Source organism: Barbatula barbatula (genome assembly GCF_947034865.1).
Source record: "Barbatula barbatula genome assembly, chromosome: 16".
NCBI lineage: Eukaryota > Metazoa > Chordata > Actinopteri > Cypriniformes > Nemacheilidae > Barbatula > Barbatula barbatula.
This window is the reverse complement of record NC_136779.1, coordinates 1,456,027-1,471,496: the sequence shown is the minus strand read 5'-3', so window position 1 is coordinate 1,471,496 and position 15,470 is coordinate 1,456,027. Positions and strand designations below refer to the sequence as shown.

General features: G+C 40.7%; 3 protein-coding genes across 3 annotated transcripts in view; 2 read left to right on the top strand and 1 right to left on the bottom strand.

Moving 5' to 3' along the window:
• The first annotated feature begins 3,398 nt into the window (after positions 1–3,398).
• LOC306905674 (pancreatic secretory granule membrane major glycoprotein GP2-like) lies at positions 3,399–7,421 on the top strand. Its single transcript, XM_079476490.1, has 11 exons — positions 3,399–3,892; positions 3,987–4,058; positions 4,226–4,615; positions 4,751–5,158; positions 5,389–5,508; positions 5,596–5,780; positions 5,850–6,007; positions 6,112–6,357; positions 6,439–6,601; positions 6,975–7,077; positions 7,160–7,421. The coding sequence occupies exons 3-10, from the start codon at positions 4,291–4,293 to the stop codon at positions 7,074–7,076; spliced, it is 1,707 nt and encodes a 568-aa protein (XP_079332616.1). The 5' UTR covers positions 3,399–3,892; positions 3,987–4,058; positions 4,226–4,290; the 3' UTR covers position 7,077; positions 7,160–7,421.
• trim65 (tripartite motif containing 65) lies at positions 7,101–13,371 on the bottom strand. The gene is made up of 7 exons (XM_079476491.1): positions 13,023–13,371; positions 11,091–11,521; positions 10,914–11,009; positions 10,511–10,741; positions 9,107–9,275; positions 8,933–9,031; positions 7,101–8,777 (listed from the first exon to the last, which is right to left on the bottom strand). The coding sequence occupies exons 2-7, from the start codon at positions 11,508–11,510 to the stop codon at positions 8,242–8,244; spliced, it is 1,551 nt and encodes a 516-aa protein (XP_079332617.1). The 5' UTR covers positions 11,511–11,521; positions 13,023–13,371; the 3' UTR covers positions 7,101–8,241.
• mrpl38 (mitochondrial ribosomal protein L38) overlaps positions 13,044–15,470 on the top strand; it is a 4,805-nt gene continuing 2,378 nt past the window's right edge. Inside the window, exons 1-4 of the mRNA XM_079476493.1 lie at positions 13,044–13,248; positions 14,656–14,841; positions 14,939–15,070; positions 15,189–15,391. Of these exons, the coding sequence (XP_079332619.1) occupies positions 13,161–13,248; positions 14,656–14,841; positions 14,939–15,070; positions 15,189–15,391 (609 nt within the window). The 5' untranslated portion in view covers positions 13,044–13,160. The remainder of the gene's footprint in view (positions 13,249–14,655; positions 14,842–14,938; positions 15,071–15,188; positions 15,392–15,470) is intronic.

Here is a 15,470-nt window from a genome sequence, read left to right as displayed (position 1 = left end):
GGTGAACGAGGAAGTAACCAAACAACAAATCTCTATATGACTTGTAAAGAAAAACTGGTGTCTTGGACTGATGATAACGGCCACATTTACTGTATTAATATAAACACAGATTTTGATACCTGCAGTAATAAAAAAGCTCTTTCCAGTAAGATTCTCAAAATCAGTGAGATTTTAAGGTCTGAACCTGCAAACGTTCAATGTGTATGAATTGAAAACAGCAGTGTTCTTCATCTCTGGGAACAAAAAAGAATGTGTACATTGGTCGTACAGCAAGTTTCTAAAGTTTCATCTCCAAATAATGGCCTGGTGTGGATAACACGTACAGCATTTTGGCGGATCGATGTGAAACATTTCAAAAACTGTCTGAATCCTGAGCAAACAGGGAAAGGTTATTCCAAAGTTAAGAGCCCCAAAAAGATCTTCCACCTTTAGAGGATTCTGAAAATGATCAAGTTCGTTTTTTTGTGAGTAGCAAACAAAAGATTGCTGTCTAACATAAAAAAAGAGTTGCTGTTAAAAAGCAAATGCTCTGGCACGGTCAACTTTGTCTAGAGAATCAGTAAACCGTCAGTTTCCATCAGTTACAAGCACAACTTCACAACCATATCTGGAATGTTTCTCAGTTTTATCTTCTTGCTAGTTCTGGTTTAACTTTATACTTCTGTACATTGTATACAACTTGTTACTGAGGTAAAAGCTTATTATATTTGCAAAACATGTGACAAGTTGCTGGTCTTTGTGGATCAAGTATTTGTATTCATTCTACTCTTACATGCAGATTTACACGTGAAACTGGTCTGTCAAAATGCCAAGTGAGCGAGGACGCAAAATATAAGCAAAATATTTTCATGTCGCATGAAGAAAAACTTGTTTAGATTGATGGGTGAGTACGGGTGGTTCTGGTAAAGCTGCACTCACGTTTACACCAATGATCACCTGCAGCAGCAGTTTATCTCCGGGTCAGGAACTGAAACTTTCATTCTCATTTTTTTATAAAAATGCAAATACTCCATGTGAAATAAAATGTTCAAATAATAATCATAATGATTATATTTTCTGTTCAACAGGAGATGGCTGACTATTGGGCCAAATCAGGCAGAAATATGTGAGAAACATTCATGACCAACCTGCAAAATAATAAATTGTATTAAAAAAACATAAATGAAATGTGTGAAATTGAATGAGGTGTTAGAACAGTCAGAACAAACACACTTCTGACAGTGAAATAATGTTGCTACAGTCAAAGACCAGAAGTCAGAATTTATTTATTACTTCACATGAAAAGATACAGAGTCGTAAAATAATCTATTTGTAACGCAAAACATAGTTGAAATAACCTTGTGTGCAATGAAAAAGTGGTTTGTGGCAATTTAATTATTATCTGCATTCAGATTATTTCATGACAGTTCATAACTTCTGTCCGAGTGGCTGTTGAGTTGTTCAAATACCAAATATTTTCATGTCACATGTAGAAAACTGGTTTTGAATGTCGATGAGTGATTTTTGTGGTTCCAGTAAAGCTCCGCCCACATTTATTAATATAAATACTGATTTTCATACCTGCAGCATCACATCATTCTGCTTCACTTGTTGAAGAGAGAATCTCACAGATTTTGCTCTGCAGCAGCAGTTTATCTCCGGTAACTTTACTTTTCCTTTTTATGTTTTGTTGAAGATGTAAAGTAATTTGTAAAAATGTTTGTTGAATTTGTATGAACAAATGTTAATGTGAATAAAACATGTTCTGAATACAGTCACATGTTTTGTGTACATACATTATGTGTTTGCAGGGGCAGTAGTTTGTCACAATGAGGTTTTTCATCACGTCCGTGTGTCTTCTGTTGCTGACTGATGGTGAGTGTTTTACACGTCTTTACTCACATGAAGAATCTGACTTCTGTTAAAATGAAACAATTTGTGAACAATAATTTCCAAATTATTTAACCATTACGATTATATTCTGGTAACAGGTCAAATAATCCTGACATACATAACCAAAGTATTAATCATTGTTACTTATAGCCTGAATATCCTTCCAGCCCTAGGCTGTTCATGTACGTCTCTAGTGTTTCCCACTGTTACACATGCGAGTATGGCATATCAAATAATCAAACTCAAAAGTTAACAAATTTAGGTGATCTTTGGGCATCCAGAGCTAGATTATATTCCACTTTCTTTATTGTTAATGCATTTAGGGAAATTCATGAAACATTATGTTATCATTACATTTAAAATGATTTACACACTAAAGATTCTGCTCGTGTTTCATGAAACATTCGTAAATATATGTGTAAATACATTGCGCGTAAACGGACCTTGTCGACTTTCATCACCAACGCCCCAACCATTGATCCTGCATCTGGTTGTGTTGCATTCTTTTGTTTTTTGCAAAACTCTAGAGGATACTGTTTTTATTAGATCAAGTGTTGTGTTTCTAACTGCTTGTAAAGAAGTTTTCTTTTTCTCTTAAGTACTCACATCTATCAGCTCTGACCCGTGCTCTGATTATAAAACGATTAATGAATATTGGAGAGACATACGGCAAAATCCGTACATAGATTATGAACACGATGACAGTCTTGTTGAGTGGAACGGCTGGTATCGGCTGTATCTGAATGGAGAAAGTGCTCAGATGTCTGAGTGGTGTGTGAGTAATATGGGATGTGGAGGTAGTACTGGACTGGTTCTCAACGGTTCACATCCACGACTTGATGGTGTGGTGACCCGTGAGGTCCTGGGCAATCATGTGAGGCACTATGACCAGTGTGGCAACTACAGATCGAACCCCATCCAAGTCAAAGCCTGTCCGGGAGATTTTTATGTCTATGAACTCATCACACCAGATCCGTCGATCTACAGACCTTCATACTGTGCAGGTGAACTGTTGTGATCGCTTTCTTAGATATTATTTGTGAAAATAAACACGTAAACATGTAAGAAATTTCATTATAAAAATACTTGTCATGGTTCTCGTGGTGAGACACAGAGAGAGGACCCAGGTGCAGACAGCGGGTAAGGGGTTAACAAATAATTTAATAAATAATAAAACAAAGACCCACGAGGGGGTAACAGAACAAAACATGGATACATAACATGACAGGACTAAGACTAACTACACTGAAACAAAACTTAAATTAACTCTTTGACATAAACTACACATGACTAAACTAACATAACACAGGACCTCACCACACAAACCACAATGAACCAGCACAAGACAGAAGACACAAGGGCATTAAATAAGGGAGCAAATCAAGAGGGAAACAGGTGTAGGCATTAATCAATAACGAGGTAACAAGAGGATGGGAACAATGACGAGACCGGAGAGAGTATGGAAGGCCATAAGAACAATAATGTCTCTCTCCACATTTAACATGAGGTTCTGTCATGATCCTGCCACTAAATCAAGAGAAACATGACATGATGCAGCAGAATCATGACAATACTATTCTCAAACTATTTAAGGTACTTCTACTAACTATGTTTCTTCATGTCAGTTTCTTTCAGCAGCATCAGTGATGATCCCTGTTACAACTATGAGTCTCTGGATCGTCCCTGGAGAGCAACGTCTGCAAGTGGACTGGTGATTTGTGATGAAGTCTTCTCCTGGAGTGGCTGGTACAGACTTTATCATTATGGGATGAACATCCAAATGCCAGAGACCTGTGTTAATGGATACAGCTGTGGCTCAATCTTTGGTCTGTGGCTCAACGGTCATCACCCTCAGTTAGATGATGGGATGGGTGTCCGGGAGGTCTATGGGGCATCTTCATGGGATGGTACCTGCTGTAATCAAAAATTCAAACCCATCAGAGTGAAAGCCTGTCCTGGAAATTATTATGTCTATGAATTGGTCGTGAATCCATTAGATGGTGTTCAGGATACTGCACAGGTACGGCTTTTCTGACCTTCTGATTTAATAAATCTTTTCAATTAATCAAATCAAATCAATTCAGTCAAATCTTAAATCAATAATTTTTCTATAGATGACAGCACTATAATACCGAATGATCCCACCACAATTCCAGCTGTGGTCACTGGATCCAGCATCACCTTCAGTAAGTTTCCAAAAGAGACTTCAAAACAAAAGCTTTTGTTAGTTTTTCCGTCTCATAGACTCACCTTTAACATATGTAGCACATCAGCTTCAGGCCCTCTAGCATTTGTGCCTAAAAGCTTTATATTGTTTAATCTTTCATTGAACTCTAACGTGTTTTAATCTCAGGTGACCCGTGCTCAAACTACAATACACTGGACGACTCCTTCAGGAACACACACAATTACTGGTATATGAATGGATTTTTAGGTAAAAATGATGACACTCGTGTGAAATGGGACGGCTGGTATCGACTCTTCATCAATGGATCAAGTGCTCAGATGCCCGAGTGGTGTGTCTATTACATGTCATGTGGAGGTTTCAGTTCTCTGTGGCTTGGTGGATCTCATCCTGGAGTAGAAGATGGAGTTGTTACTCGTGAAGTCTACGGCTCTTATTATGACCAGTGCATTCATTTCACATCCAAACCAATCCAAGTCAAAGCTTGTCCTGGAGATTATTATGTCTACAAACTGACCAGACCAGATCTAGAGATCCCACTCCCTTCATATTGTGCAGGTACTTTTGCTCATAGACTTTATATGTTATTATGAGGTATATTCTATATACTATACATGTAAGATTATAATTAATGTATTGAATGGAATTTCATGTAATGTATATTTGTTAAACACTCTCTTTCTGTCAAAATAGTTTCTTTCAGCACTCCAAGTATTGACCCCTGTGACAGCTACACCAGTCTGGATGAACCCTGGAGATCCACTGATAATTCTTACTATAACTATTACTACGACAGCTACTACATCATGTGTGATTATAATGTGGAGTGGAATGGCTGGTACAGACTCTTCATCAACGGTCAGAGCACTCAGGTGTCAGAATCATGTGTTAGTGAAGGGATGTGTGGCACATATAACCCACTGTATCTCAGAGATCCTCATCCACAGCTGGGAGATGGAGTGGTCAGACGACACGTCTGTTTGTCTTCATGGAACGGCTGCTGTGGTTCTGAATCTCATCCCATACGAGTCAAAGCCTGTCCAGGAGATTATTATGTGTATGAGTTTGTGAAACCACTGCATTGTGCTGCTTACTGTGCAGGTAGAGAATTTACTCACATGCTAATTTGTCTGTGTTTTCTTAAATGATTGACATTGATACAACGTTAAATATTTGTGTTACTTTAGAAAAACTCCACCGGTAATACTCATTTTAACCCACAGAGGTACTGTTTCGATGACTGGTTTTGCTAACTAGTAGAACTGAACTGAAATACAAATTGTCATCTATCACATTAATATTTATTTATTTATCTCTGTCTTCACGTTTAGCTGAAAGAGAGCCCTGTTCTGAGCTCAACTGCACTGAAGATGAACGGTGTGGAGAGAGAAACGGTGTTTATGGCTGTTTCTGCAATGAAACCCAAACCAGATCTGAACCTCACTCCTTTGGTAAGATTAAATGACTGTATAATTCAAATAACTGACTAGCCATATTACTATTTCCAAATGCTGACAATCTGTTTTACTTTTCCTCAGATTTCTCTGAAACCTGTGAGAGTAGTTCAGGATCTCTGTCTCTATCTCGCTGTCAGCTGTTTGAAGCTGGTTTTTCAGCTCATGTTCTTCATCTCAATGACCCCAGCTGCAGAGGAACCGTCCAGAACGGAAGAGTGCAGTTTCACTTTGATAACAACGATCAGATCTGTGGCACCAATCTTGTGGTAAGACTCAATATTAACACACTTTATTAGTTGATGGATATCTGGACTGACATGTTGTGTTGCCCACAGGCCAACGGCACTCATGTCATCTATGAGAACTTTATTTTGGGGACAACAGGGTCAACCGCAGGTCTCATCAGCAGAGAGAAAATACTGAAGCTAAATTTCAGCTGTATTTACCCCCAAACACAAACACTTTCTATGATAGATATCAACCCACTGGAGAGGTGAGACTCAATTTGAACTAAATATTAATACATATCTATATGCAAGAATGATACATTGAACTACATCCGTAGAAACTGAAATCTTCTATTGTTTATTTTATCAGCCGTGTGAACAAGGATCTTCCCGCTGGTGAAGGGAGGTATCAGGTGCGAATGGTTCCATATCAGGATTCTGAGTTCTCTCAGCCCTTCACTGGTCGTGTGGATGCAGAACTCGATCAGCAGATTTTTGTTGAGGTTGGTGTTGACGGGGTTGACAGCCGTCAGTTTGTCACAGTGATTGACAGATGTTGGGCGACACCTGTGAATGATCCAGAGAACAGTCTGAGCTGGGATCTCATCACTGGAGAGTAAGACACAAACATCAGTTTGAGCTTCTTAACATGTTTAAAGAGTGAAAGAGTGAAATAAATCATCATCTTTATCTTCAGGTGTCCAAATCCACAAGACAACACAGTGGAGCTTCTTCAGAACGGCGTCTCAACATCCAGCCGTTTCTCCTTCAGGATGTTTATCTTCAGCTCAAACTCCACTAAAGTTTACCTGCACTGTTCTGTTCATCTGTGTCTTATGTCCAACAATTACTGCTCAACTGTGAGTTAATCTTCAACATGTTTTACACTCAACAATACTTTTGCTGAATGTTGGTTTGTATTAGAATTAAAATGGCAGATTTTATAAGATGTAGTAGAATGTTGTGATGGGTAGGATTTTAACTATAGATATTATTTAAGATTACGTGATATTGTATAGAGTTTTTATGGTTCCTGTTGCATGTTTTTTGCAGTTGTGTGTCTTGAAACAAATATTAGGGCTAGTAATAGTTTTAAGTAATACGTAAAGGTTGTGGGTTCGACTCAGGGGATTGCAGATACCTATGTAAAATGTATAGGATAATGCTATGTAAGTCGCTTTGGATATAAGCGTCTGCCAAATGCCTTAATGCAATGTAAATGTAAATCTTTAGGATTGTCATTCTGGACATCACCACAGGATGGGCAGGTCTCTGGACTTTTATGACAGTTCTTCTATATCCATGGGTCCTCTGGTCTGGTCTGAACGAAATTAAGGTCAGTTTATACTTTATTATTTTAATATTCACATTAATTTTATTAATTTGTGTCTTGTAACTTTGCACTGAACTGTTCACAGATACGTGGAGCCCAGAAAAAGTAATAAAGTCAGGAGCTTGATTTCTGTGCGGTTGCTTGCTTGCATCATCTTTTAGGACTTTTCCATACACACAGTTACACATCATTTCCTGAGGTTCTGTACTATAGCCTAATGTTTGCTTTGTCATGTGTTATTTTATGTTTTTTTGCATAATAACATCTGACTTGTTTTGATTTATATATATTTGATTCTATTCGGTCCAATATGCTGAAATAAAATTGCGATTAATAAAAAAATGGCTTTTGATGGTAATGCTTATCAATCAAACTGCAGTTGGTTTGTTTTGATTCCAACCATAATAACAAAAGAAATACAGCTAACTAACACAAAACGAAACAAAAACATGATGATATATTTTTATCTTCAACATTCAATCATTTTCAGTGCCACATATAAACTGGAAGTAGTTTTGTGCAATACCATTTCATCAGACTGCTAAAAGGTAGACCAAATCCCAAGTGATCATTTATAACTTTATGACTCGAATTAAACATGAATTCATGTAGTGATAATGTAGTACAGTACAGTCTGCTGTGCATTTGCATTCCCTTCTAATCAATGTTAATGAAACTGAAGAATTTATATTTTAACCCGGATGTTAATACTTGAAGTGTATAATAGGATGTGTGCACTGATATGGATAAAGACTTTATCAAAAAATATCTAAACGTTACTAAAACAGAACAAGTGGAAAAACATTTACCAGAATCCACCCAAAATAACCACAAGCATACTCGACAGCAAATACATTTACATTGATGCACGGACTGATGTTTTTATCCAAAGAGACTTATAGTGCATTCAGGGCACATTCGATCAGTTTAAGGTCTTGGTCTCGCTAGCAGGCATCTGTGGGATCACAGGGTCCGATAATAAAAGTACAAATTGATTTGCACATCTGTAAGGAGTTACAGCAGAAAATAACATACAAATGTACGTATTGACAAGACGTCCAAAGAGGTCGTAACAGTGCAACATTTGCGTGATTCTCCCGAGACAAATCTCGGCACGGCTCAAAAACACGAAAGGTTCAGCAAGAAATGAGACTTCTTCAATCTGGCTCAGGGTTCGCAGAGCGTAACAGTGACGCCTTCCCCGATCCAGCACGCTGGAAACAGCTCTTGTGTGAATGCGCAGTGGAAGGCGTGCAGACGCAGCTCTCCCTGGTAGTAGGTGAGCGTTCCGGCCTCGTAGTCCAGCAGCATCCCGATGCGCAGCTGGCGCGTGTTCAGCTGCAGCTGACTTGCGACGGGCTCCTTGCGTCCGCCGTGCCAGGCGCTCAATTCATGTTCGTCAAGCTGCAGGCTCCAAGACAGCTCGTTCATGCCCACCATGCAGCATTTGCCCTTCTCTTTGCGTGGGATGTTCGGGTACGTCACGCCCAGATAGGCCCACTGTTTGGACACCTCCAGCTCCCAGTAATGCTGACCTTCCTTGAAGCTCTGGAAACACAACACCTGCCACGTGTGATCAAAGCGCGACTTGTCGGTGGGCACCGGGCGGGGCCCGGAGGTGAGGTGCTCCGCCCTCCTGTTGCTACGGGAAAGACGCAGGTGAGCGTTGGCGGTCCGAGGGTCAAAGGTCAGGCTGCAACGATCTTAGAAAAAAGATCACAAATATAATTTATCACAAAGAACTTTTCAGAAATGTTTTTATTGTAAATGGCTTTTAGAGATTGTTCCAGAGTGGAATAAAACGGATATATTTAATCTTGTATCATTATTTTATATAAAAAGAAAAATGGGAGATTACATGCACTAATCCCCTCCCTCTCAGTCGGATACGATGATGATGATGATGATGCAGGACTGGGAACGACAGCAAGAATGGGCCTCTTATCTTGAGGAGAACCTAAAAGAATGACAAGAAGATAAAAAGAGGTCTGTACATCAAAGAATCAAGGTTTTGATAAAGAGATGTTCTCACCTTCCTTCTCCTGTCCTGCTAATGTCTGCACGGCTCTCTCCAGATCTTCACACACCAGCTTAGAGACGCGAGACAGAACGTCTGTGACGGGGTTCAGCTTCTCCTGAATGCACGTGTTCACGTCCGCAGGACCGTCATTGAAGTGTGGGACCTCTATGAGCCTGGACTGCTACAGAAGAAATATTACACATTTTAATCATCTTCAATTTAAGCAATTTTTTTAATGACTGTTTTCACTCCTGTCTAATATTGAAATGGGGAATTTATGCTGCAATTCCTTTTAAGATTTTCACTTTGGCACACAGCGCTTAGATCACGAGTTTGGTCTGCACCGTCCTTTAAAAAAATACTTTAATTTACTTAAATAGTTTTTCTCTAATACACCCCGTTTTTTGGCACCCCTAGAAATTCTTATTTGTAAAATATCACCAAAGTATAATATTAAGCCCATTAATATTTACATTTTCAGGAGAATAGTAAAGTAACACAAAGCCCAAACCCTTAATCATTCATCACAATGGGTTAAACCTAATTTTTTTATTTTAGTGTCGGAAAGAGTAAAAAAATGTATAAAGGAAAACTGCACTTCCATCGCCACCAAGTTGTCTGGGACACTGTGCAAAAACAAACTCCACCATATTAATCTACCATACCGGAACTTCAAGCAGGACTGGGATCTATGGCCATATTAAATGAAAAACTGTTTTTATGGCAGCAATAACACAAGATAGGTTTGGTGCACACAGGGATAAAAAAGTGCCCGATGTCCACAGATAAATATCCGCCAGATCTTTATTGTTGTGAACCTACCTGGTTTATAGCAGAGGTCCTGGACATCTTGTTCAGATGCATGGCATCATGTTTTAGATCAAATACCAACAAGTAAAGAAATTAAAACCTGACTTGCTCAGGAAGAAATATTATAATAGGTCGTGGTTAAGTCTTCCATCAGCACACTGGTTCAAAACAAACATCCAAATCAACAAAAAACTAAATCAAGATCCCAGTTCCCTGATCTGAACACTATAGAACATGACTGGGAAGAAGGATCTGGAGACATACTTTATAGAGGAATGGACTTGGATGACTCTCAATGTATTCTCAAACTACATGACTGAAAAGACTCAGAGCTGTACTTCTTCTACATTGTGGTGGATTAAATTCAAGGGTGCCAATAATTGTATACAGATTTTTTTAATTAAAGATCAAAACATGAAACAATGCAGATTTAATTTTAAAGCCTTCTTTGCTCATATTTACAAAGGGTGCCAATAATAATGGAGAGCACTGTATATTTGGATTTCTTGTGAATGTGTTTTCTGGATTCACAGATACCCACTTCTAGTTTCAGATTGGCTCCCAAACACTAAACAGCAGCAAAAGAAAGTGCGGCGGCGATGTAACCTTGATGAGCTGACAGTGAGGAAGAGAACACAGACTCCTGATCTCCTCCTGAAGAGCTGCGAGCTGCTTCTGTCTCTCCTCCAGCACAGCCAGCATCTTCTCAGCCCGCTGCACGGTCACATTCTGCTGCTGCTCCAGAAAACGCTGCGTCACTTCCTGTTGCTCTGCCAACCCCTTCATCAGCTGAGAGAACTTGGCGATCACCCACTGAGACGTCTGCTGTAATGACACCTGGAAGAGAAGAGAAACAAGCAACAGATTATAAAATGGTTACGTGTTTCTATTATAATCTTCTAATTCAAATACGCATCCTTTGATAAAGTAATTCCTTATTATGTGTTTCATTTCACTGCTCCGTTCTGATTTTTATTACGGGATGAATTATTGTTCTTTCATGTCATGCCTTTGATTCGTCCATGTCTTCCTTGAGCTCCAGACGACGTCTATCAACAGCTTCTTGCCGTTTCTTGATTTCTTCGCTCTTCCTCTTCAATCCTGCCTGCCAACCAAAAACATGAATAATAAATATTGTCTCAAACACAATGTATGTACAAACACAGATGTATGCGTGTGTTGGCACCTCTCTGTTCTTTCGTTCTTCTTCAACCAAAATCTGATCGTGGCCCTTGCACTCATTCACCGAACACTCATAGCACACACACATGCTGTCGTTCCTGCAGTAAATAACCAGAGGTTTGTGATGACGTCGGCACAGGTCCTCCGGGTCCGTGTGAACCGGTGCTCCTGTACTAACATCTGTCTTAACCGGACTGCTAGCCGCCACCGCCTCGGTTATCACAGAGAGAGACACATTCCGATTGAGCTGAGGCCTCGTCTCAAAGATGTGATTACACGCGGGGCATTGGAGGACATGTCCATCTCTCTGCTTGCAATCCCAGAATGTCGAGATGCATTCCTTGCAGAAGGTGTGACCGCACCGGAGGGTCACGGGGCATTTAAACTGCTCATAGCAGATTGTGCACTGCGTGTGATCCTCCATCACTCACAAACCTGGCAATACAAAACAAGTGATGTTAGACAATGTTATGATGAACACTTTTGGAGCACTTTTCTTTTTTTATATATACATGCACTACTTGTGCTTTGGCAATACAGAGATAGAGAATGAGACAGAGAGAGACAGACAGACAGAGAATGAGCGAGACAGACAGAGAGTGAGAGAGACAGACAGAGAGTGAGAGAGACAGACAGATAGTGAGAGAGAGACAGACAGAGAATGAGCGAGACAGACAGAGAGTGAGAGAGACAGACAGAGAGTGAGAGAGACAGACAGATAGTGAGAGAGACAGACAGATAGTGAGAGAGACAGACGGACAGAGAATGAGCGAGACAGACAGAGAGTGAGAGAGACAGACAGATAGTGAGAGAGACAGACAGACAGACAGAGAATGAGCGAGACAGACAGAGAGTGAGAGAGACAGACAGATAGTGAGAGAGACAGACAGAGAGCGCGAGAGACAGACAGACAGAGAATGAGCGAGACAGACAGAGAGTGAGAGAGACAGACAGATAGTGAGAGAGACAGACAGAGAGTGAGAGAGACAGACAGAGAGTGAGAGAGACAGACAGACAGAGAATGAGCGAGACAGACAGAGAGTGAGAGAGACAGACAGATAGTGAGAGAGACAGACAGAGAATGAGCGAGACAGACAGAGAGTGAGAGAGACAGACAGAGAGTGAGAGAGACAGACAGATAGTGAGAGAGACAGACAGAGAATGAGCGAGACAGACAAAGAGTGAGAGAGACAGACAGACAGAGAATGAGCGAGACAGACAGAGAGTGAGAGAGACAGACAGATAGTGAGAGAGACAGACAGAGAGCGCGAGAGACAGACAGACAGACAGAGAATGAGCGAGACAGACAGAGAGTGAGAGAGACAGACAGACAGAGAATGAGCGAGACAGACAGAGAGTGAGAGAGACAGACAGATAGTGAGAGAGACAGACAGAGAGTGCGAGAGACAGACAGAGAGCGCGAGAGACAGACAGACAGAGAATGAGCGAGACAGACAGAGAGTGAGAGAGACAGACAGATATTGAGAGAGACAGACAGAGAGTGCGAGAGACAGACAGAGAGCGCGAGAGACAGACAGACAGAGAATGAGAGAGACAGACAGAGAGCGCGAGAGACAGACAGAGAGCGCGAGAGACAGATAGAGAGAGAGACAGACAGAGAGCGCGAGAGACAGATAGAGAGAGAGACAGACAGAGAGCGCGAGAGACAGAGAGAGACAGACAGAGAGAGTAATGGCTAATGTAGTGAAAATGAATGAATGCATGTTGGACATAATAAACAGTTGAACGATGGATGAAAACATGAGAGATGATGACGTAGTGTTTCTCTATGATGAACTCAAAACAGACGCGAAGAAATAACGTCAGTGTCATTCATATTTGCGTTAAATCTTAGTGCGTGAACATCAAAACACCCCCCGCAGACTCATAAACAACAAACACCGTCCTCGTGCAATAAACTCAAATCAATATTTACTCATCAAATCTGTGGAAATGTGAGGAAGATCTCGCGCCGTGGATCTTCTCATGGGCGAAATTCGTCGCCCGTCACGTGACGCTGTTGCGTCGAGTGCATGTCGTCACGTGTCCTGCGTGTTGACGTCACCGTTCCATCATGGCGCTGCGCGGTGCTGCGTGTGTTCTGCTGCGGACTGCGGTGGATGTGGGCTTTATAAATCATGCGAGAGGGCTTCGGTCCACAGGTGAGGGGTCACGAGAACACGTTGACCAGTCTCGAGCTGTTTAACAGCAATAGGAGGCTCTGTTTGTGCTGTATGTGGAGGTCAGGCGCGGATGACCTCTGAACTTCGCTCCATGCCTCTCTCGTTCTGTCCGTCCGTCTCTTTATTTATATATAGATTTAATGTAATTGTGCTTTATTGGCGTGACAAAATGCACATTCGTATCGTATGCAGCTATAGTGCATGTATGTATACAAACGAGAAGGAAGATAACTACAGCAATAAAATAAATGAAGTGTGATGTGCAAGTGGTTTATAATATTTGTAAATATATGCAAACAGAAGTGTAGTTCAAACTAAGATTTACAAAAGCCAAATGTACATTTAACGATCAGAACTATGTCATAAACAGTTATATATGGTGTAATGTACATATAATGTTTTACTCTGCTTTCTGATGAATATCAATCAAACTGCAGTTGGTTGTTTTTGATTTAAGTCGTAATAACACAAAAATACACAATAAAACACGATCACATGATAAAAAAGGTGATTTTTACCATTTTGTAACCGCACTCTTCATATATAGGAAGCATCAGGTCAGGGCAGATTGATAGTTTTCTCTTTTGCCGTGACACGCAGCAGTCCTTGTGTTCTCCTAAAAGATACGCAAGTTTCTGATCGTTTTAAAGACTTTCAAACGTCTGGTGTGTGGACTTGATCTTTCCATAAAGCATTGACCGTATAAATCAAATTAAATCTGTTTATTGTCACACGTCATGTACACAAGTGTACCGATGGTGAAATTCTTAGACTCCGTGCCATGGCAGTACAAGCAACAAGATATGGAAAATGTACAATATAAATAAACAACAATATACGATAAATAAAGACAATTGTACACACATTTCCATAATATATACATAGTAAACTATATTCTCAAGAGACTTATGGATGTATGTATAGCTTTGAAGTGGAGTTCCGTCTCAAATTTGTTGAGATCACATGATGTGGACACAGTCTCTGGTCCTGTGGCAGCCATGTTTGTCTCTATAGTGAGTTTGTGTCCTGTCAACGTCCTGTCAAACTAATTTTCTTATCTGTACAGATAGTCTGCCATACTGTATTCTCTGTTTAGTGCCCAACAGCATTGCATTTCACTTTGTTTGGGTTTCCCAGCGAGCGGTAATTTGGTTGAGTGTGATTCTGTCAGTATTGTTGGGAGCATCAGCAGATGTCCGGACTGAAGCTCTGGACCAGCTGAAAGAGAGGATTCATTTCTTTGCTCATCTCGTGGTGCATAATGAAATGACTATCAGTAGTATTTATAGAAAACGTGTATCTTGTTTCTGTCTGTCTCATCTAAAAAGTAACACAAACAATAGTGTATTGTTGCTATTATTTATTGCGTCTTCGAATGATCCGCAGCTGTTTTGGGTCACCGGTCCCCTCCTCTGGGTCCGATGCCGAATGAGGACATTGACTGTGGTCAGCTGGACTCTCTGGAGAAATATCGCAGTTACACGCGCTATGTGACAGCAGTGGAGGAGGCTGACCGGAAGGAGGTGTGGTGGAGGACCTATAGGAAACACAGAGAGGAAGAAACGAAGGAAGGTAAATCCATGGGAGAAAAGACATGAAGAAACATTAAACATAACACTGTATAATCCTGTATGTAACTCGTGTCTTATTTTTTATTGTGTCTGAGCAGCCGTTAAGCCAATTAACATTGGTCTCCCGTATCAGCGTCTGTCCAGAAAGACGGAGATGAGAGAGAGGAAAAGGTTGATGATGGAGAACAAGAGGAACCCTGAGCTGGAAAGAGCCGATCGACTGCGTGACTGTGAGTGACTCCACCAATATTCTCATACTGTAGAAAAATAAAAAAAAAAGCTTTTCATGGTCACGCAGTGGGGTTCAAACAGGTGCATGAGTTTGATGTCTCCTTTTCTGGCTTCCAGTTCGAATATCCCTGGACAAAGTAAAAGCAGAATGGGAGAAGTCGAACGGGCCGTACCACATCCAGAGGCTCGCTGAACACTACGGTGTCTATAAAGATCTGTTCCCCATGGCGTATTTTGTGCCTCGGGTGATGCTGCGTGTGGCGTACGGAGACAACAGCGATGCAGTGGTGCATTATGGGAATCACTTAACGCCAACTCAGGTGAGTCAGTCCAAGCAGCTAACATGCATATTTTTGGTTGTTTGAAACAAACAAACTTTGATTTGTGGTCTGATTTGTG

Excerpts from the sequence above, each read along its gene's own strand:
- LOC306905674 (XM_079476490.1), top strand. The coding sequence starts at position 4,291 with ATGAATGGATTTTTAGGTAAAAATGATGACACTCGTGTGAAATGGGAC. Across the intron at positions 5,509-5,595 it reads ATCTGAACCTCACTCCTTTG|ATTTCTCTGAAACCTGTGAG; the intron begins GTAAGATTAAAT and ends ACTTTTCCTCAG. Across the intron at positions 5,781-5,849 it reads TCTGTGGCACCAATCTTGTG|GCCAACGGCACTCATGTCAT; the intron begins GTAAGACTCAAT and ends TGTTGCCCACAG.
- trim65 (XM_079476491.1), bottom strand. The coding sequence starts at position 11,510 with ATGGAGGATCACACGCAGTGCACAATCTGCTATGAGCAGTTTAAATGC. Across the intron at positions 9,276-10,510 it reads CTCACTGTCAGCTCATCAAG|CAGTCCAGGCTCATAGAGGT; the intron begins GTTACATCGCCG and ends TTTCTTCTGTAG. Across the intron at positions 8,778-8,932 it reads GAGGGAGGGGATTAGTGCAT|ATCGTTGCAGCCTGACCTTT; the intron begins GTAATCTCCCAT and ends CTTTTTTCTAAG.